The sequence below is a fragment of the Gorilla gorilla genome, chromosome 3 (assembly GCF_029281585.2).
Source record: "Gorilla gorilla gorilla isolate KB3781 chromosome 3, NHGRI_mGorGor1-v2.1_pri, whole genome shotgun sequence".
Taxonomy (NCBI): Eukaryota; Metazoa; Chordata; class Mammalia; order Primates; family Hominidae; genus Gorilla; species Gorilla gorilla.
Window position 1 is genome coordinate 132,619,199 of NC_073227.2, and position 23,288 is coordinate 132,642,486.

Here is a 23,288-nt window from a genome sequence, read left to right on the forward strand (position 1 = left end):
TCATAACCATGAGGATGAGGTTGGCACCAAGCCATTCATGAGGGATCCACCACTGTTACCTAAACACTTCCCATTAGGCCCCACCCCTAACAATGGAGATCAAATTTCAACATGAGATTGTTAGGGGACAAACATCCAAGCTATAACACAATCCATTTTCACATTTTCAGTAGTAGTAGAGTGGATACGCAGAAGCCTACTTTACTTCATTTAGAGACAGCTCGCAGGACCATAAGAATTACATGTAAATGAATGTCCATGGATGACTTGGAGGAACTCTAGACTGTTAAGAGGAAAAAGTACACTTCTATTTTCTTTAAATCATTGTTTTTGGAGCCTCTTTCTTTCAGCTCCTCAACTTTCACCCTAATTAACACACCTGAATATACATGTTCTTGAATAGAATAGTGGGTTGATGCCCAAATTACTTATCGCCTTCCTTTTTCCTCCAGGGCATGTGACTGGATTCATGAACGTTAAATGCACATATTATGTGCCTGTAATCATTTTCTTCACAGCTCAACTTTATGTGATACTGCTCTATTGCTAGAGAATTCTTCCAGCTTCTCACATCACTTTGTCCTTTATCGTTTCACTGCTGGCATTTAAGTCTTATGTCTTGGATTTACCGCATTTATTTTTCTCTTGTACTTTCACTCTTGATACTGCTGCTTTCATATTACATCCCCATTGGGATTCTGACACTTCTCCCATCATCTCTTGTTTTCCAGTCCGTCTCCCAAACCAGATGATTTTTATCTTGTAAATATTTCTTTAATCCCTCCACTTCTCTCACTGACACCACCCTAGTCCATCTTATTCTTGCTTAGCCTCAAATTTGATTGCATACATTATTCATACATTCATGCTATACATTTATCCCCGCTCACTGTTTAGGACTTGTATCATTCTTGGCACTTGCAGGAGCAGCTTCTTATATGAACCAAGGTTTACTTCTGGTTCAAGTCATTCATTTCTATTCCTGTGCAGTATTGTATTATATGAATAGGCCATAATTACTTCACCCTTCTGTTGATGGGCATTTAGATCATTTCCAACTTCTTTTTTTTTTCTTTTTCTTTTACAAACTACTTCAATTTGTGCAAGGAGATAAATGTCTCTTTGTACACATGTGCAGAAGATTCTTTAGGTGGATATACCTAGGAGTAGAATTGCTCAGTCATAGCTTATGTACCTCTTCAAATTTACTAGAAAAATAAAACTTCTTCAGAGTAATTATACTACTTTAAACTTTTACCGATAATGAATTTTCATTGTTCCATTTCCTAACTCTTGGTATTGTCAGATATTTTTTCAATCTGTTGATGTGAAATGCAATCTAATATTTTGTCAAAACTTTATAATATTCCTATATACCAGCAACAAATACTGCATATTATAAAATTACCTTTTAAGATAGCAATGAAAAAATATGAGACTAGTAATCAATAATAGATGTGTAAGACTAGAACAACGTTTTTAAAGATGCCATATAAATAAATGCAGGGCAATACCATTTTCATGGGTAAAAAGACTCACTGTGCTTAAGATGTCCTCTGCCTATTTACTTGAAATTTAGTGCATTTGTAGTTAAAATCCTAATAGGAATTTTGTGGAACTTAAGCTGATTCCAGCAATTTTAATGGAAGAGCAAAGAGCCATAAAGAGCCCACAAATTTTGAAGCAGGAAACTTGTCCTATCAGATTTTAGACTCTAATAATTAAAACCCTGTTGTATTGCCACAGCATAAACTAGTGGGTGAACGGGCTAGAATATAATACCCAGGCTTTCTTAGTCAACTTGAAGGTGAAGCTCAGTAATGTTTATTTTTAAAAGGCAATTGTTTTATGCCACAGGATGAGAATAACTGCTTTTCTAAAACAGAGTTGTCAAGACTAAATACCTATATTGGAGGGTTTCTAAATGTAAAATGCCTAGTTCAGGGACTCATAACCATTTTTTTTCTTTTGTACATCAGCTCCCAAAGGTATGCAGTAGTCTCCTGTCAGTAATAATGCAGTGTTATATTGATTTTTGCCCAAAGATGGGTGAAGGAGACCTCCTTAGATTTACTCTTGCCATTTTCTGTTGTTGTTTCCTATGGTACCTCCAACATTCACACCTCCAGAAATCTCTGGTCTGTATAAACTTGGAGTTTTCTTACAGAGTTGTTTTGTTGTCATTATAAATGAAATTAATTTGAGATTCAGTAGGTTTAGTCAGAAGTTACAAATATGAAAGCGGAGAATACTGTTTTTTAGCTTCCTTATTTTTAAGCAATTATGTTTGCATAATAGAATCTTAGATTGTTCTGTACCAATTTACACTATAATTTTATTTAGCAAATGTAGGAAGCTTTGTACAACATGACCTACTTATAGGCTAACAATAGGTCTAAAAAAGTAGGGTGGCTATTCTCCTTTATTTTTAGATTCTTAAGCAGTTACTATTGAAAATATTAGATCAGATTTTCTTTTAACTTTAAATGTCACCAGATTTATATACTCCTAATTTTTAGTGAAAATCTTTTTATGAATAATAGTTAATTAATAAAATAATGTTTTATGCATAATACAATTAAATTTATTTTTTTCTTATAAGAATGCTCTAAAAGCATATAATGTGAACAGTGTTATATATAAAATTAGCACACTTTTAGATTCCAGGCTACACATATTATCAGAACATGTATAGCAGTGTTTTCAGCTACAGAACTGTGATGGATTGAACATGGAGGGGGAAGAATTGAGGAAGATCTAAAAGATATTTATCTACACTTGACCTTGGATATATGTTGAAAAGAGCTTACTTTTTGGAGTTTAGATACTTTACGTAATTTTTTGTACTAAGTCCTCAAAATCCAATGCATGTATGACACATAATAGCCTTTAAAATTCAGACTAGCCACATTTCAGTTGCTCAATAGCCCCTTGTGGCTAATGGTTATCATTACTGGACAGCGCAGATCTATCCAATAGGATAACAATAGTTCATAGGATGATTCTGGGAAGCAAATGAATATAAAATACATATTTTAAAAATAAGCTTCGTTCCTGACCCATTGTAGGTCCTCAGTAAATGCAAGCCTCTCTTTGCTCTCCATTATATTAATAGCTTGTTATGTTTTGGGTTTTGTAGCATATGTAGTTGGAAACTTCAAGTCAATAAAATATTGACCTTTTTTTCAAATTGAAGAAAATAAAATGTTCTTATTATTCTCTAAACTAACAGTAATTGAGAGTCAGCTTTTGTAATAGATATTGCTGCTTTTGCTCATTTTGCTTCCTATCTTTCCTTCTAAGACTCAATTTTCACCTAAGATTATTAGAAATGTACGTTAATAGTTGGCACCAAATTTCTGGTTTTAGACTGTGATCCAGTTTCCTTTTGTCTCATTTTTTTAATGATGCTGCCCTATATACATCTAAAACTTCATTCTTGAAAATATTCTCAACCAGCACCTATATAATAATGAAATATTACTACACAGTACTTGGGGGACTTGAATGATGAGTTATGTGATTTTTCCTGTGGCTACTTTTGCTGTCCCATTAATATATAATTTTAGGCTGGGTGTGGTGGCTCACACCTGTAATTCCAGCACTTTGGATGACCGAGGCAGGCAGATTGCTTGAGGCCAGGAGTTCGAGACCAGCCTGGCCAATATGGCAAACCCCCATCTCTACTAAAAATACAAAAATCAGCTGGGCATGGTGGTGCACGCCTGTAGGCCCAGCTACTTGGGAGGCTGAGGCAGGAAAATCGCTTGAACCCAGGAGGCAGAGGTTGCAGTGAGCTGAGATCACACCACTGCACTCCAGCCTGGGCAACAGAGTGAGACTGTCTCAAAACAAACAAAAAATACATAATAATTTTGTTTGGGCAACCACATTGGTGATTTCGTCATGTCCCAGGCTCTCACCTTCAACCTTTTGGGTCAGGTGAGAAAACCAAGGTAAATTTAATAATTTAAAATGAGAAATGTAACTGTCAAGGAACTATATAGTACTTGTGTCTAGGTAAAGACATTATTTTACTATAAGCATAGAATAACAGGGTGGGAGGTGCTTAGTGAATGTAGATTCAGAACAAAGAAAGTTAATTATACAATTCAAATAACCCATCACCTTGGAACACTACCATCCACTGGGACCAGATAGCCCAGTTCCTTGAACCAGGGGACTTTTCTACAGACAGAGTTTGGCTGAACTCTACCAACATTTCTTTCTCTATTTTGTATTCTTCTGTTTCTTCATTTTACACATCTTTTATAAAAATATGATTAACTTCCTTCTCTTTCTTTTAAATCTTACAGGAGCCCTTCTGTTTCCTTAAGTTAACTTAGCATGTGAAGGTAACTGATCCATGATGTATTGTTTATAGCTTTAATTTCTGTTTTCTCTGTTTCCAGCTTACTGGGAGATAACTCACTCTTCCTGTGTCCCCAAGGAAGAGACTATACTTCCATTTCTCGATATTACTTAAAAGTAAAATCCCTAGAAACGATAGGCATATGTATGTATTGGTAGTAACATGAAGTGTATGTATGGGAGGGGGAAAATTGCTGACATTGCATCTTTGTCTACAGACAACCTTATTGGGATAGCAAAAGCAAGCAACATAAATTTCCTGGGTGTGAAGAAAAGAAGAAAAGAAAAGTACTTTTACTGATCTGAGATTGAGAAGTAGCTCCAGGGTTAAATATAGGAATACTTTTAAGGAGTTTTTGGGCTGATGTTTATGTTAACGTTGTAGTTTCGAATTTGAATAGAGGAGTCTCACCCAGACTCTAACTTTGTATGAATGTCAAGCTCAAGGCATCTAAAAACACAAACCTGCTTCTTTCCCAGGCTTCCTCATCTTGGTAAATGACAAATCCATCCTAATTGTTCAGGCCTCAGAGTTAGGAGATAGCCTTGATTTTTCCTTTTTACACACATCCTTATATCTAATACATTAGCAAATTCTGTCAGCCCTGTCTTCAGAATTACTTCTTATTACTCCCACTATTGTTACTGTGATTCAAGCCACCATCATTTCTTCGCTCTACTATTATAATAGCTTTCTAATTGACCTCTTAAAACATATGTCAGCTTGTCTTTTAAGGATCTTCCAGTGAAGTTGTTACGGCTAATAGATTCTTAAGGAATGATAGCATTTAAAAATCATTGTTTTTGTACTCTGTAGTGAAATAATGGAACTGAGTACTGATTATCAATGGATGCTAAAAACCATTTGGTAAAAGCTTGATGTGAAATATTATGATGGGTGGATTAGGCTGACATAAATACCCTAACTTACAGATCATCAGTAAAAGTGAGGCAGGCAAAAATAAAGTTCCTTATGATTTGATTCAATAGCAAGTGCCATTAGTGAAGCATTCTTGCCTAAAAAAATTAAACTCAATATAATCAAGCTTTTAAATCAAATTACTAAAATGCAGGAAATACAGGGGATAGAAGAAAAAGTTAAATAATACCAAGAGGAAAAATATCAGGTAAATCCAGAAAGTGAGAAATTTTGTAGGACAAGTGACACAATTTGTCTAACAAATCAGTGGCATGAAAACAGACACTGGTGCTGGGAAGGGGGCTGATATGGACTAAAAGAGGTGCAAGAGGCCTAACAAGCAAACATACTGTGTGGGGCTTTTGTTTGATTCTGATTTGAACAAATCATATGTAAAAAGATAATTGGGGAAATAGAAATATAGATTGGACTAGACATTAGATAATATTAAAGAAATTATTTTAAATTTTGTTGGCATGTTAGCTTTTTAAAAAAAAACAGTTCTTAATACTTTAATTAGAGATGCAAATTGAGGTAAGGGTAAGATAACATGTCTGAGATTTGCTGTAAAATACCAACAAAAAATAAAACAAAAAGGAGTATAGTATAAATGAAACACGATCAGGAAGTAGTAACTTTTTAAGTGTGGTAATGGGTACAGAGGGGCTTATCAATCTCTTCTCTCTGCTTTTGTTCATATTTGAAAAGGTTCATGATAAAAGTTTTAAAAAACAGAGTGAATGCTAAAGACAAAAATCTCTTCTGTGAGTTCTTATCTAATTAATATTAAAATCTAAAACTCTTCCCATGGTCTATAAAGGCCTGTGATCTGACCCTGGCTATCTCTCAGACCTTATCTCCCTTCCTTCTTCATTCCAGCCATTCTGACCCTCTCGCTTTCTTAGAATGTGCCAAGTAGAGTTTTGCCTCAGAGCGTTTGCTTTTGCTTTTCCTCTGTTTAGAATTCTTTTCCTCCAAATATCTGTCTAGCTGGCTTCCTCATTTCCTTGGGGTCTTTGTTCTGCTTTTGCTTTAACCGAGAAGTCTGCCTTGACCACCCTACATAAAGTAACCTCCTGTTCCGGGTGCGGTGGCTCACGCCTGTAATCCCAGCACTTTAGGAGGCTGAGGCAGACAGATCACCTGGGGTCAGGAGTTCGAGACCAGCCTGACCAGCATGTAGAAACCCTGTCTCTACTAAAAATACAAAAAATTAGCGGGGCGTGGTGGTGCATGCCTGTAATCCCAGCTACTCGGGAGGCTGAGGCAGGAGAATTGCTTGAACCCAGCGGGTGGAGGTTGTGGTGAGCCAAGATCGTGCCATTGCACTCCAGCCTGGGCAACAAGAGCAAAACTCTGTCTCCAAAAATAAAATAAAATAACCTTCCTCCTCCAATCACGATCCTCACTTACTCTAAGGTACTTTTCTTTAAAAAAAAAAAAAAAATGTATAGGCTTGGTGCAGTGGCTCACGCCTGTAATCTCAACACTTTGGGAGGCCGAGGTGGGTGGATCACCTGAGGTCAGGAGTTTGAGACCAGCCTGGCCAAAGTGAAACTCCGTCTGTATTAAAAATACAGAAATTAGCCGGGTGTGGTGGTGGGCACCTATAATTCCAGCTACTTGGGAGGCTGAGGCAGGAGAATCGCTTGAACCTGGGAGGTGGAGGTTGCAGTGAGTCGAGATCCAGCCACTGCACTCCAGCCTGGGTAAGAGTGAGACTCTGTCTCAAAAAAGACATATATATATATAATTTTTTATAGATTTAGGGGGTACAGCTGCAGATTTCTTACCTGTATATATTGCATAGTGAGATACCATCTTGTGCCAGTCAGCGTGGCCATTACTGAAAAGTTAAAAAGCAATAGATGTTGGCGAGGATGTGGGGAAAAGGGAATACTTAGCCACTGTTGATGGGAATGTGAATTAGTACAAACTTCATGGAAAACAGCATGAGGTACTTTTCTTTCATGGCAATTACTATCATCTGATGCATTTATCTATGTGTTTATTATCATTCATTCACAAATTGTTAGCTCCAAGGTGGCAGGACCTTTATCTGTTTGTTGACAGTTGTATTGCCAGCATCTAGAACAGTGCCAGGCACTTTAGAAGCACTTGATAAACATTTATGAAATAAAAGTGTAAAACTCGACTTAAGGTTTAATAGTTGAGTACTTCCATTCCTTTCCCCAGTTGTTCCGCTTACCCTTCACTTACATTCTCATCCTTACCTAGGAGCAAGCAGTGAAGGATTGATTGCCAAGAGCCTCATCGAGAACAAAACTGAAGGAAAGAACAGAAAATGCAGGATAGTTTATTATAGGAAACATTGTAAAAGGTGTATTCCAAATTTGCTAGGCTTTTAAGCATCCAATAATATGGAAAGATTTGAGTTTTCATTTTTCATTTCTTAATAGCTCTCCGAAATCTGAAATGGTTCTTTCAAACCATTAGGACTTTGGCTTTCTAATTATTTTTAAAACATATATATTACATAGAATATAGAAAAGTATGTGAAAAGTTATGGTTTTATATGGCTGGAAGTTGGCAAAATGTCAGTGACTGAATTTAATACATCACATGTCTGAGGGTCCTATTCAGTCATCAATAATGTTTGAACAAGTAAACATAATTCAAGCATACTTGAATAAGTAACTTAATTCATGAAATATATACATATTATGTTTCTTGGTATTTTCAGATAAGTCACAGGATAAAGCTCCCCTGATAAAAATGTTGACCCTGAGTTTGCCAAATCGAGTATTTACTTTATCAGTATAATCTTAGCTTTTATTGTGATAGGAGTCAAGATATGCATTTTGTGAACAAAGTCTCAATCTAATCCATTTTAAAAGGAAAGCTTGAATTTTTTCCCAAATATGTTTTGCTTTTCTCTCAAATATATTTTGCTTTTCTCTTTATCTTGTTTTATTTATTGCTATTCTTAATTTACTCCGTGTCATATCACTTATATTCATGTTTATTAATCAGGACTTTGTGGGGGACAGAAGCCCAGTTAAAACTATCTTAGGCAAAGGGTAGAATTTGTAATAGGGATGTTAGGTTTCTCAACTAATAACCAAACCATGAGCAGGGTGGGATGCATCTGGTTCTTAGGGATGATTTTGATGCTGTCAGAGCACTCTTTCAGTTTATTTCATTCCTCTCATTGCGCATTGTCAGAAAGCATAATCCCCAGCAACTCTCTAGAGCTCTCAGAAGGATATTGTCTCTCCCTGCTCAGTTTCTGTGTAACCCTGAACCAGTCAAATGAGGTGTGAGGGATTGACTGATTCTAGCTTAGTCAGATACTCAGGGATTCAGAGTCATGTGAGAACGTGAGTGTCCTCACTATAGCTGGCTGTGAATAGAGGGGACAGAAAAGGGAGATATTTACAACAGATAACACTTTTGCCTACTACTAAAGTTAGTTTGTATTATCTATGTATAATTAGACTAGAACATGGTGTTCTGCCATCTAATACAAATGTAGTGTAACAGTTACCTTGGTTTCGACAATGTTCTACTTAGCTTTGGGCTTTGCCACAGCAGTGAAGTCATACTGATGGCTCCTATTGATAGTATTACTGGGCTTTATTTCTAATTATTCAGCTGTACCACTCACTAACCTGGAGGAGGAAACAGATTAATCAGAGACAGATTCTTCATTCAGGGAAGATAGTGATGGTTGCAGGGAGAGAAGCATATAGCACTGTAAGCAGGAATCCTAATGCCAGAACCCAGTGCTACTACTGAAGGTTCAACTCATTTCTGTATTTGTTTGAGAAATAAAGGAGAGAGAAGGGTGGAGGCACTAGATAGAGGATTAAGGGTATTGCATTTATGTTGGATATAGTCCATGAAATCTGTGGAATTGTAATACCAAATTCTTTGCTTTTTACCAATGATCTTAGTGGACAATAACACAGATTTGCATCTATCAGCAGATAAAGATTATAGCAGGAAAAATAGTTCCCATAATTTCATTGCTATTTTTTTCCTTCAGTCATGATATGGCATTCTCTTTCACTAAACCTTCATCCACACACATACACATAATACAAAGAATTCTGCACTTTGGGAGTCCCAGAATTACTTGAGCCCAAGAATGTGCGACCAGGCAGGGTAACATATTGAGACCTCGTCTCTACAAAAAAATAAGTGAAGCCAAGCATGGTGGTGCATGCCTGTATTACTAGCTACTGGGGAGGCTGAGGCAGGAGGATCACTTGAGCCAAGGAGTGCAAAGCTGCAATGAGTCAGGATTGCGCCACTGCACTCCAGCTTGGGTGACAGAGTAAGACCCTGTCTCCAAAAAAGAAAGAAAAGCAAAAGAATTCTGACCTGTCCTAACCCCAGGATTCTTCCTGTTTCTTAAAAGTGTGCTTTCTGTCCATGAATCCTGATGATTTAAGAACGCTTAGTACAAATTTGGATCCCCATTGTATGGCAGTGGAGTTCTCCATCAGTTTTGGCAGCTGTAACAGGAGCCACATTATGACTGAAAGTCTCGTAGTCTCCTGGCACTTCCAGTTACAAAGGACTGTGAGTGGCCCTGTCCTGGGATGCCAGCTTGGATGCTGTAGTACTTAGAATGTAGACATATCTTTGGAGGATATAATAAAGAAGATTCCTATTTGACTACATATAAGTTTAATAGGAGCAGAAAAGAATGATTAAAATAAAGTCAATATTTGGCCCTAGTTGGAAAAAATAATGTAATGGATTGTTTGATTGACATGTATATGCATTGTTTTTCTCTTTTATTTGTGAGGGCATGGGAAGATAACAAAAGTCTTAAATAAAGACATGTGATTCCACCACCAAAGATAACTACTCTTAGCATATTGACATATATACTTCTAGATACTTAATGTTTTGTGTATTTTTAACAAAATTGAGAACATATTCTTTTTATATATTATTTAACACATCAGTATTTTTTAACGAGGTACTTTTCTTGATGTAGTAAAAATAGAGATACATTTTAAAATGTATTCTACTCAATGTAGTAAATATAGTAAATTAATTATTACAGATTTAGTAAGTGTTAGTGCCAATAGAAAGAAATATTGATTGACTAAACAAAGTCATAATGAAGTTTAAAAATCTGGACTTTTTATATTCTTAGGTAAATTTTGTTGTTCTTTTTTAATAAATATAACTATATGTTAGAGATTTTAAAGTTGCTCTTGAGGAAATAAATGTTTTTATGCTATATATTAATTCAATCTTAGAGTTAATTGTGTTTTTTTAAAGTTATTCTGTTTTCCTTCCCAGATCCAAGTATTTTAGAACATGCTCAAGAGGTGAGCACTTAACAATAGAGGTAAGTAGTCATTAATTTGATTGAATTAAAAATGCCTTCAGAAAGGCGGAAGGGGCTTTTTGTTGTAAAGAGGGAAAGATCTGGACCCAAATTTAGAATGGACTGTTTATATTTCAATATTATTCATGTTAGTGAAGATTGAAAGAGTTGGAGCAGTGAGGGAAGGAATGAGTAGGAAGAAGTTTGCAGAGGATTATGGTTCTGTTTTTCTAATAGCTTTTTCCCCCATCCTATAAGTCAGGGAGAAGGTACTCTTCTGTCAGTAATAGTGGCTCACTAGGGTATAATGAGAGGTGGTTGGCCTGCCCCAGCAGGGGGGAGTCCAGAAACAAAGCAGGAAGTTGAGTTTAAGCAACTCCACAGCAGAATGACCGAGTCACTTTTTCTTTGAATGTAAAATATAATAATAGAAACTACCATTTATTCCTTACCTACTATAAACTAGCCACTCCACCATACAAATTAAGAATGTCATCACAACTCTCTTGTAAACAGGTGGTGGTCACCCTGTTTCATGAATGAAAAATCAGAGGCTTAGACAGGTGGAGAAATTGGGCTATATTACACAACCTATTAAGTGGCAAAACCTAAATTCTAGTCCAAACTGCCTGGCTCCAAAGCTGGAACACTGTACTTTATGGCCTTCTATATTAATAAGGAAATGTGTAAGGCAGGAATTAGATATTTAAAAATCACAAACTAATATAAAAATAAGATAAAGATAATAACTTTAACAGTTTATTCTTTTTTCAGAGAGATTCCTTAATTTTCTAAACCTTTTGAATTCATTGTTTCCTCTCAATCTTTAAGCCAAACAGTATTAACAATAAAACACCTTTTATTTCAGGTGGTTACTTATCAAGTTATTTATATTTAAAATAAAAACACTTTAGTGATATAATAGTAATGACTTTTATTAGGTCACTGACATAATAGTGTTAAGCACATTATGATCAAACTGTTTACATTCCTATCTCTAGAAAGACATTGTATTTGGGGATAGTAACTACCACTTAGTAGATTTTCAGTAAATAACTATGTGAATGAATAGACGGATAAATATAAACGTGGGGAAATTCTTATTTGGTATCTTTTAGTCCCCATTCCTTGAATAATTTTCCTTCTTACAACATTTGTTCTGTAGTCAAGTGAAGTGGAATATTCTGGTAGCATGGAATGAAATTACTTGTATGAAATATTCAATTCAGATGAAAGTTTTAGTTCTGATTTATGTAGAAAATTGCTATAATTCTCCTGTTTGATTTTCATTCATAGAAAGTCATAAATTAAAATAGTATATGCTTGTCTTGGCCATTTTGTAGGACTGTTAAATATATCAAATGAAATGATGTATTAAAGAGGCATTTGAATTAAATAGCTTACAAATATAAAGGTATATTATTTTTAAGTGAAAAAAGTAACATAATTTCTTGTGAGATGTATACCTAAGACAAACATTCCTCTTAACGCTTACTTTTTTGTCCTTTCAGTTTGAGAATCTAGTAGAAAGTGATGAAGTAAGTATTTCCATAATAGTACAAAACTTGTATTTGTTTTTCTCATTAATCATCTCATTAGTTCTAACAATTATGTTTACAATTTTTATTATTTTTGTTTTAGAATTTTTATTTTCTGGTTTTTATTTTTACTTTTTAGTTCTTTATTATTTCCTTCTTTTACTAATTTATATTAGAAAATAATTCCGAATTTTTTTTTTTTTGAGACGGAGTCTCGCTCTGTCGCCCAGGCTGGAGTGCAGTGGCATGATCTTGGCTCACTGCAAGCTCCGCCTCCCGGGTCACGCCATTCTCCTGCCTCAGCCTCCCAAGTAGCTGGGACTACAGGCGCCCGCCACCACGCCCAGCTAATTTTTTGTATTTTTAGTAGAGACGGGGTTTCACCATGTTAGCCAGGATGGTCTCGATCTCCTGACCTTGTGATCCGCCGGCCTCGGCCTCCCAAAGTGCTGGGATTTCAGGTGTGAGCCACCGCGCCCAGCCAATTCCGAATTTTTTTACTATCTAAGATACACTATATACACACACAGGATTTAAAGCATTATACAGAAACCCAAGGAACTTCAGAAAGTTGTATTTCTAATATTTCTAACCTCTTGCCATTAGGTAGGTAAAATACCTAACAATCCAGAGTAGACCCATTGCTTTTTGTTGTTGTCGCTGTTGTTTTCTTTTTAAGAGACAAGATCTCGCTATGTTGCCCAGGCTGGACTCAAACTCCTCGGCTTGAGCAGTCCTCCTGCCTCAGCTGAGTAGCTGGGACCATCGGTGTGTACCACTTCACCCAGCTTTGGAGTAGGCCTATTCTTTATAGTTTTCATAGATTCTGATGTCAGATTTTCTACATGTTTATTGTACATTTTCTGACTTTAGCCATCATCTCTTTTATCAGTTATTCTTTATGTTGATTTTCTACATTTCATCTCATACAACTCAGCAAGTTTTAAGATGCTTCTCAAATACAGAAGTGTTAAAAATGAGAAGGGAGTGCATTTTAGAATCAGCAAATTGTGGTGTATATTTCAACATTTGATCGTAGTCAAAAGGCTAAGAAGCATTTCTTAGGCATTCGTATAGTTAGAACTTTAGTTTGTATGCTAATTTGCAACTTCACTAAATTAATTGTGTACGTTTCTGCAAATTACTTAGCCTCCCTGGGTCTACTTTCTACATCCTTAAAATTGGTTAGACTAGAAGAACACTGAAAGTTGACACTGTCATTTTTGTTTTCTAGGGAAAGAAGAAAATGTATTAATCTTTTCCTTTAAAAATGTATTCTTTAGTCCAGCCTTTCTCAGAGTATGTATAGAATACTAGTCTCAGAGTGTAAATTAGCATGTAAAAGATTCTGAGATAAACTATTGTTAAACTGAATTATTTAAACTTGTTCAACTCAGCTCTTCTTAAATTAACGTGGGTAAAAATCCTTTTTTAAAATAATAATACATATTTTTCATCTGATAGGACACATTTTGGAAACTATTTTAGCCGTTTGTTCTCCCAGTAAAATATCATTCCATTTCATAGAACTTACTCCTTTTCCTTCACAGAGGTCACTTTTGTCTTCATGTCTTTCTCTTAAAAAGTTTAAGCAAACACTGGACATGATATTTTTAAAGCATCTGACAAGTGTTAAAAGTAAGCGTTCTTTCAGCCTCCAGTAGAATTCATCCCAGCATCATAACACTTTTCAAGAGAACTCGTGATTCCATGGATTTTCCTAAGATGCTTTTTATTTGGTTGGCTGAGGATTTTTTTATTTTTGTTTTTGCTAACCCCTCTTCTCCTCTCTCATTTACTTCATATTTTGTGTTTGGTTTAGTTGAATGTCATCCTGTTTTGTAGTGCTACTTTCTAAACTAATGTGGACCATTTGGAATTTTATTCCTGCTATTATATTTTAACTTTCAGTTATGAATAGTTTAAATGTGTAAGAAATAGGCATAAACCTGAATAAATCCTGAAAATAGTTATGCTTTGCTTTGGAGGAAAAAACTACAGATAATTTCATAACCTTGTGAAAGAAAACAAAAAGTTGATTCTCATTATTGTATTTAAGTTGCTGTAAATGCTAAATTAGTGAATGCTGAAGCATTACTGCAGGGGAAATACAAGGTTAGGTTCCTGCAAGCCTCTGATCACAATATGTTCATCAACCAATCATTATATAGCCTCATTCAATGTGCGTTTCTGTGTAAGGCACTGTATTAAACACATATTATTGATTCATTAACTTTGAACTCACAGCCAATAGCACAAACTCATGCTTGTATGAAGCTTACCTAACACACATATTTTCCCCATAACACACATCATAGCTTTCTTGGACTTTAGGAACACTGGAATACTTAGAGGTCATTTTAAACAGAAATCACCAGCAAAAAAGCACAAAAATGCAAACAATGTGGCATTAAATAGACTGTAAAAAGGATACTTGTTTATAGCATGAGAGCTGAAACAAGAAAGCGGAGTGTCTGTTGCCCTGTTCTACCTCATCTGGGAATGTGCATTGCTGAGCAACTCAAAATTTTTACTGCTCCATGCCTGTCCTTGAATGACCAAGAGAGCTCAAATATTGATTTTGTGGTTACAAGTAAATTTTCCAAGTAGGCAAATTTGCAAATATAGAAACTGCAAAAAAATGAGGATCAACTGTTAATATAAATGAGAACATAGAGAATATGTTGTCTCATACCATACTGACCACAGTTCATTTGGTATGTAACAAATATTTGTTAAAAAAAATTAAGAAATGTCCAGCAAATGGTTTTATGTAATTAAGCTAGATAGTAAACTAAATTTTGCTTTGGAGAAGTAGCAAAATTTTAAAGCTTTTTGTTTCAAATATTTTTAATAGTGAAATATATTTAATAGTGAAATGTATTTACTCTGATAAAAAATGGGTAAGTTGAAGGTATTTAGATTAAATAAAAATTGTATTGGTTACTTTAAATAGAATTTAGCTAATGAATTTGTTTTAATTGTTTAATTAATTTTTGTACAGGGGGAGAGCCCAGGAAGCAGTCATAGGTAAGGCTTTGTTAAAAAAAAAAACAAAACTTCTATGCAAACTGTAAGAAAACTCTGTTAAAAAGTCAGGCTTTATCATTTGCTTGCTTTGAGACATTAAACAGTTTACATTTCAGAACTTTTAGTTTTTTCTTTCTATAAGATTGAGACAAATATCATATATCTCAAAAGACTGTTTTGAATATTAAAGAATTTAATGTAAGTGCCCAGATGCTTTCCTGTTGTACCTGTTATATGTTTTTTAGTTTTCTTAAAACCATTTAATACTGATAAGTACGTTTCTTTTAAATTTTTTAACTTTATTACCCCTTTCTTTCCTTATGCATTCTAAAACTTATTCTACTAAATTTTTTCACATCTTTTAATAGTAACTAAAACCTTATGCTATAATTATTTAAGCAGCTTTTAAATATTTTATTAAAATTGCATGTGTTACTTGAAGTATCTTTAAGTCAAAAGAGCATTCTTAATTTCAAGAGAATAGTTTTCATATACAATGTTATATTATGAACAAATAATCCTTACTTTTTTTAGTTTAGCAAACATTTATTAAGCAACTGTCGTGTGCCAAGCACCGTGCTAGACACTGGGATTTTAAAAATCAGACATAGTCTCTCCATTAGAAGAAAGAACATCCTGGTCTGGGAGATAGATTCTCGAGATGACTAATTTCAATATGAGGTAGGGAAAGCAATTAAATAGTGATTATAGAACATTCTAGGGAACCTTAGAGAAGAGGCTGTTTGCCCAAAACAAAATCCAAGAAGACATTTTTAAGGGGATAACACCTGGTGTTGATTGTTGAAAGGTTGGTTAATGCTAACTATCCAGGCAGAGCAGGAGGACATTAGAAATTTCATAAGCAAAGTGAGAGAATTGATTGTAAAGGGGCACAAGGAAAGTATGTGAGGTGATGGAAGTGTTATATATCTTGCTTCCAGTGGAAGTTACATGAGTGTATACAATTATCAAAACAACTTTATGAACTGAACACTTAAAATCTATATTTCATTTTATTTAAGTTATACTTCAAAGAAAAAATTTTAAAGCCCTAATATATAACTAGGGCTAGCAGAAGTTAGAGCTGAAGGGACAGAAGTAGGAGATAATACCTATAAATGGCTAGTTAACCATGATAGTTACCAAGATCACCTAACTGAGATGGGGGTTTGGGGAGAGGTGGAGCATGGTGAGAGAGCAAGGATCTGAGGATTGACTAGGCGGACACTAGAAGAGGATTCTGAAGATGACCAAGAAGTAGTAGGCAAAAAGAAGAACCAGGAGAGCTTGGGAAGCCGAGGGAGGGGAGACAGACAGACAGATGGGAATGGTTAACACTGTCCCATGAAACTGAGGTAGTAAGATAAGGACTTAAAATTGTGTATTGTATTTGGCAACATAGAAGCCATTGATTACCTTTGCTAGAGTTATTGGAGTTATGGGAGCAGAGGTAGACTGCAGCGAGTTGACAAGTGAATGGGAGGTAAGGACATGAAGGCAAGAGAAGAACAGTAGTTAAGAACAAGAGCTACACTACCTGGGGTTCAGATTCTGGCTTTGCCACATACTATATGACTTACTTAGCCATACTCTTAATCTGTCTTCGTTTCACTTCCCTCATATGTATAATCCTTATATCTACCTTAGAGGGTTGTTGTGAGGATTACAATTTGCTAATATATGTGAAGCATTTAGAAGAGAGCCAGGCACATAGTAAGTGCTAGGTATGCTGACTATTGATATTATACATTTAATTTCAGGACTTGGCTGAAAAAAAGAGGGAGCAGTAGCTTGAGATAGATACAGGTCAAATGGAGGGTTTTTTCTTAGTTTCTTCTTTCTTCCTTCCTTCCTTCACATGGAAGAGAGGTGCAAACAGACAAAAGGAATAGGTTAAAGGTAAAAGAGAGGTACTAATTGATAGAACAAGGTCCCAGAGAATTGCCTGGAGTGGGGCAGGAGAGACGGGCTCAATGGTGAGTGAGTCAAGAGTGTAAATGTAGTAGGTGACTCTGAACAAGTTAAGAACATTCCTCTTTAGAGGATGGTGAGGAGAATAGGAAGGATATATGTAAGTAAGTGGGGGTTGCCACAAAGTTGGGGCGATTCATGGTTGATACTCCTCATTTCTTAAAGTGGAGTGAAATTGCCTTTTAAGATAAAAAAAGTATGAATAAGGAACTTGAGTATGTGAAGATTTTTAATTTGGTAGTGTAGGATATGTGAAGGAATTGCCACATATATATAAAAGGACTACTGCTGGGGTCCGAGTGCCAAATTGATGTCAGGTTTTCTCTAGCAGCCTGAAACAGAAAGGGCTGAACATGGAAATGACCCAGGGTCAGAATGTGAGTAAACCAAGTGAATATGGAATAATGATAGGAGTGCAAGAAGGTGAGTATGTTGGTAAGAAAGTAGTTCAGATCTGCCTTGGTGTCCATATTGGTTGTAAGTGAAGCAAGGCCAGAAGATGACTGGGACAGATAGACTGGGAGAAAAGGGAAGGATGAAGGGCCTGGGGAAGCCAGAGTGATTAAGCAGAATAAAATAGGAGGATTAAGAAGAGTTCCAGAATGGTATGATGGCTGAGATCAGGGTGTAATAGTGTACTGATGTTTATATTTTATGATGAGCATCTTGGAATATGGTTTGGGGTATATACCCATAGGTCAGATGGCTGAAGCAGAGCCAGATGAAGGTAAATAAAATCCACATTTCTTAAAAGGTAGCTGTAATGCTTTAAAAACTATTCTGATATTGTATCATCTTACCAGTTTATATACTAGAATAATAGCAAGTGTTAGAATGTATACTTTTTACTCTTAACAATTGACGTTGTAGCAAATTGCTTTAACATTTTTAACAGCAAAATTTGAGAATTTCACTGGCTTTTTGAGTGTTTTATTTGGACTTAGACTCATCAGAAGTTTTTGTTTTTTCTTTTTCTCCTCCTCCTTTTTTTCTCTAGGCCTCTTACTGAGGAAGAAATTGTTGACCTAAGAGAAAGGCATTATGATTCCATTGCCGAAAAACAAAAAGATCTTGATAAGAAAATTCAAAAAGAGGTAAATTGTCTTTTATATTGCTTAAGTACATGTTATCATAAAGAGAGAATTGTCATTAAATAATATATTGTGTAGAGTCTTTGGACCTATATTTAGATATATACAGATGAATCTGTTTTAAGAGTTAAAAAAAAATCATTCCAGCCTATTATAATTTCTTTTAGTTTGGCTTAATTTATCAGAAATCATATGCTGCCAAAAAATGGAGATAGTACATTCTTTTAAAAATAATTTCTTAATTCACAAAGTAGGAACTCTGGCAAGAATATGCACCTTGGTATTTAAAACCAACTTTTAGAGCAGGCTCACACCTGTAATCCCAGCACATTGGGTGGCCGAGGCAGGCAGATTGCTTGAGCCCAAGAGGTTGAGACCAGCCTCAGCAACATGGCAAAACCCCGTCTCTACAAAAAATACAAAATTAGCTTGGTATGGTGGTGCATGCCTGTGGTCCCAGCTATTTGGGAGGCTGAGGTGGGAGTATTGCTTGAGCCAGAGAGGTCAAGGCTGCAGTGAGCCAAGATCATGCCATTGCACTCCAGCCTGGGCAGTAGAGTGAGACCCTGTCTCAAAAAGGAAACAACAACAAAAGCAAATTTTTAAAAAATTACCCTGTTTCACAATAAGTGGTTTTTTGAAGAGTTTTTGTCTTGGTGTATTTGTTCTCAGAGAACCAAGTACTTATAATCATAAGTGTTAAAGTTATTTAATGTGTTTATTGAAAGGGCCTATAATTATGGTTTTGCACCCACTAAACTAAATGGAATTATTCATATTCTGCTGCACATTTAAAATTTTTCTGTTTAAGACCGGGCATGGTGGTCATAGTTCCAGCACTTTGGGAGACCTGTAGTTCCAGCACTTTGGGAGACTGAGGTGGACAGATCACTTAAGCCCAGGAATTTGAGACCAGCCTGGGCAACATGGTGAAAACCCATCTCTAAAAAAAATACAAACATTAGCCGGGTATGGTGGCATGCACCTGTAGTCCCAGCTACTAAGGAGGCTGAGGTGGGAAGATTTTGAGCCCAGGATCCTCAAGGCTACGGGAGGTCGAAGGGGAGCCACTAGACTCCAGCCTGGGTGACAGAGCAAGACCCTGTCTCAAAAAAAAAATAAATGCACACACACACATACATACATACATATACATATATTTGTCTGTTTAATGTGGGTATGGTGGCTAATGCCTATAGTCCCAGCACTTTGGAGGCCAAGACAGGCAGATTGCTCAAGTCCAGGAGTTAAGAACCAGCCTGGGCAACTTGGCAAGACCTCATCTCTGCAAGAAATACAAAAATTCACCCGGGGTGGTGGCGCACACCTGTAGTCCCAGCTACTCTGGAGGCTGAGGTGGGAGAATGGTTTGAGCCCAGGAGGTCAAGGCTGCGGTGTTGGTGCCATGGTACTGCAGGGTGACAGAATAACACCCTGTCTCAAAAAGAAAAGTATGTTTAGGACCAATTAGTGATTTCAAAAGCATTAACGTAAGCTATACAGTAGCTGTTAATATTAGTCTAAAGAAAAAAATTTGTGTTGAAATTTGATTTTCAAGTTAACTTTAACATACAATAGATATTACTAAAGCAGTTTATGTGCTCTTATGAATAGCAAGAACTTACATTTGAAAGTAATTTTTTAGTAGTTTGATAGTAATAAAATTAAGGAGACATGTGCATTGATGTTAATTAGATGGCAAGACATGAATTTTGTGAAAGCTGAGTTCACTTTGGTCACAGTGATGTAATTGATCTTAAAGATACTGGATTTATGAGGGCCAAAACCGGCAAACTAGTGAGGGTGATAGGTGTTGGAATGATTGTTTAAAATGAAGATCACTGCAGATTCTAAAGAAACACTTCTATATTTATACAGAATAGATGCTACTGCTTCATAACTCAGTTTCTAAGGAATTGTGTAATGTGTTTTATATCCTTTGGGTTATTTTGTAAAAGAAAAAATTTAAACAATTGCAAACACTTCAATTCTGTTATGCTTTGTAGAGATCAATTATTTTTTAATAATTTATTTTTTGTTTTATAAATAGAAGCATTTTATTTTTAGAGCAGTTAGACAGGTTCTGATTTTTGTTAATCCTTATCGTTTTGTTCATGTACAGTTAGCCTTACAAGAAGAGAAGTTAAAACTAGAAGAAGAAGCTTTATACGCTGCACAGCGTGAAGCAGCCAGGGCAGCAAAGCAGCGAAAGCTCTTGGAGGTGAGGGGAAAAGACCCCAGCATATATTAGGGTTGCTTTTCTCCTTATTTTCTCTGACAAATCTTAGTTGGGACTCTTTTTTTCCTCTTCTCAAGGACTTCTTGTTTAACAACGAATGTGTTTACCCATATATTCTTAAGAATTTTCAAGGCAAATTAGTCATTAACAGCTAGAAATAACATCAGATTACATGCTTGATACTCAATGCTATTTAGCTTTAGATTAGCAAATGCTGATTCCTGTTTATCCTAAAGATAAATTTTAGTGCTATAAAATTCAGTATTCTTTTGGAAAAATTAAATGTACTCTTAGAGGGAAAGCGTTGCAAAACTAGCCTTTAAATATAATTGGCAAAGCATTTTGTTTTGTGAGGGTTTTTTTTTTTTAACAGTTTTTTAAATTGCTAGAATTTCTTTTTTTCCTGGAACTGGATAAACTGTGCTATTTTCCCCATAAAATTATTACTTGCTTCTCATCTTTATTCTTGTGTCCTTGGGAGATTGGGAGTTTGGGTCTTGAGAAATCGTTGGAATATTATCAGAGAAGACAGCAGATTTACCGTATCTTACCATGCTGCATTACCATAATGGCTGGCAGCTGTAAGTAACAGGCATTTATGGAACCCTAACTGTCAGGAGCAGCAATGTTTTACCTTATTTAATCCTCACAACAATCTTATGAGATAGTGTTTTTAATCCCTGTTTTACAAATGAGAAAACTGAGAGTAGGATATGTTTTGTAAGTTGCTTGAGATCCTACAGTTAATTAGGGCCAGAGCCAAAGTTCAAGCACAACAGTGCTTAGCCGGTATCCTTAATATCTTCCTCCATATTTTGCCTGTTTGGATTCACCTCTGTAGTGTTAATTGAAGTAGTATAAAGATCATGTCACATTGTAAAACTTAGGGAAACTGAAATATCATGTCTGTCATATTGTTACATGATTTCTATGTGAACTGTGTCCTTCTCCCCCCAACTTTCCTTCATTTTTTTCCCTTTCTCTTTCTCTCTGCTGTTTTAGCAGATTATATGAAGGAATATATTTTCTTTTTAAGTCAGTTCTAAATATTGAACAAGTTTTTAACTTTTACCTTCTACTAAGAAAAGTATTTTTCTGGTTATCATATAGACACTTTTTACTGTAATAGATTATCTACTGCTTCCCTTTTAAAGACAAAGCATTCCATATGCAGCATCCATATGGGTGATTTCCAGGATTCTCTGAGTTTTTCCTACCCTGGTTTAAATATTTGATGTAGGAACACATTACAGTCTATACAGCACATACTGACACACAGACATACACAGACACCCACCAAGTCATTTTATTTTCATGGGAACCCTGAGTTTGCTAGAGCAGTAATATAGCTATCTGTAATTTATAGGTGAAGGAACAGTAGGTAAAGGCCATGCCAGGGATATATAGCTAATAGCTATCAGAGCCACAACTCCAACAGTTCTTCTAAATCTTAGCCTATTGCTTTTATTATTTCTGAGTCAACTCAGCCAGATCTTATAAATCTGTTGTTGTATTGCTACTTATTTCACCCAGAATGGAACTTCATGTATTGTTTTAACTATTCCTTTCCTGCTCCTCATTTTTCCAGTTGGTTGGAAGTTCTTGGGTATACCAAGAATGTTAAGGATATCAATACATATCTGTTAAAAAAAAAAGTTATTTTTTAATAACACTATGAATATTCTGGCCACTTCTGGATTACACATAGATAAATTCAGAAAAATTCTTCCCATAAATAAGGGGATATAGAATTGAATAGTGATGGATTTAAGGAAAAATATATCAACAAAATAACTTTTTTTTTTAGAAACTAGAAAAAAATACTTTTTGGTGTTGCATGAGTGGTTTTAAAATATATAATTTTACAACAGAGTGATTTTTCTTATTACATTATGTTTCCAAAGCAAGAAAGGCAGAGAATTGTGCAGCAATATCATCCTTCCAACAATGGAGAATATCAAAGGTAAATAGTGAAACATATGCCTCCTTCCCTTTGTGGTAGAACATTTTATTGCGGTGTAGAGCATCGTTCACCTCAAGATGTGTATATACGCATTCATGTTTATGTGTTCCCTGAAAATTATGCCTTCTAAAAGACATTGTCTTGGAAGAAAACTGAGAACATTTAAGTTGAAACATGATTATTATTCATTTAAACTGACTTTATTGCATTTTTAAGAGTGGTCTCATTTCCCATATAGATGTGATACAATAGCTGAATGCCTTTGGGTGAGTTGTTTATACCCTAGTTGTTTGTGTTTTCCTTAGTCCCTCTCTTTCTTATAATAAAGTTTATGTGTGGTCATTTTTTGGAAGAGATATTTCAGTGTCACATTTCCACAAGTACCACTACTCATTCAAAGAATATTGTTCATGATTCATTATTGTAAAGTTGGACTTATGGCTAAGCTTTGGAGATTGGACTTCAGGATTAACGAAAATCTTCTTATTTTCAGTTTCATTTTAGTATTAAGAAAATTAAGAACTATTTTCATTAGGTTATTCTAATTGTACAGCAGTTATGAATTTGTATGACATAGGTCTTCAAGCCACAATGCCATCATTAGCTTAAATATTTGTCATATTGCAGCTACCATGAATATATTAAAAAATTATTTCACTTTTATTACAGTTCAGGACCAGAAGATGACTTCGAATCTTGTTTGAGAAATATGAAGTCACAGTATGAAGTTTTTCGAAGTAGTAGTAAGTTTTTTAAAGTATTTTCTGTACTTTTTATGCCACAGTAAACAGATAAGTAGAGATTCTGGCTCTGTTTCTGTAGAAGAACTTTCTGTTCTTAAATTTGTAATTCCCA

The 23,288-nt window shown here is 35.4% G+C and overlaps 1 protein-coding gene across 3 annotated transcripts in view; it reads left to right on the plus strand.

Moving 5' to 3' along the window:
- AP1AR (adaptor related protein complex 1 associated regulatory protein) overlaps window positions 1–23,288 on the plus strand; it is a 52,564-nt gene that overhangs the window by 13,500 nt on the left and 15,776 nt on the right. For 2 of the 3 annotated variants that reach the window (XR_010133462.1, XM_055385178.2), the window contains exons 2-8: window positions 10,574–10,622; window positions 12,113–12,139; window positions 15,144–15,169; window positions 18,138–18,234; window positions 20,354–20,452; window positions 22,375–22,433; window positions 23,103–23,176. Coding sequence is in view for 2 of the 3 variants with exons in the window: in XM_055385178.2 (XP_055241153.1) it covers window positions 10,574–10,622; window positions 12,113–12,139; window positions 15,144–15,169; window positions 18,138–18,234; window positions 20,354–20,452; window positions 22,375–22,433; window positions 23,103–23,176 (431 nt within the window). In the remaining variant the exon portion in view is untranslated. The remainder of the gene's footprint in view (window positions 1–10,573; window positions 10,623–12,112; window positions 12,140–15,143; window positions 15,170–18,137; window positions 18,235–20,353; window positions 20,453–22,374; window positions 22,434–23,102; window positions 23,177–23,288) is intronic. The other variant, XM_004040291.5, reaches the window with a different exon arrangement.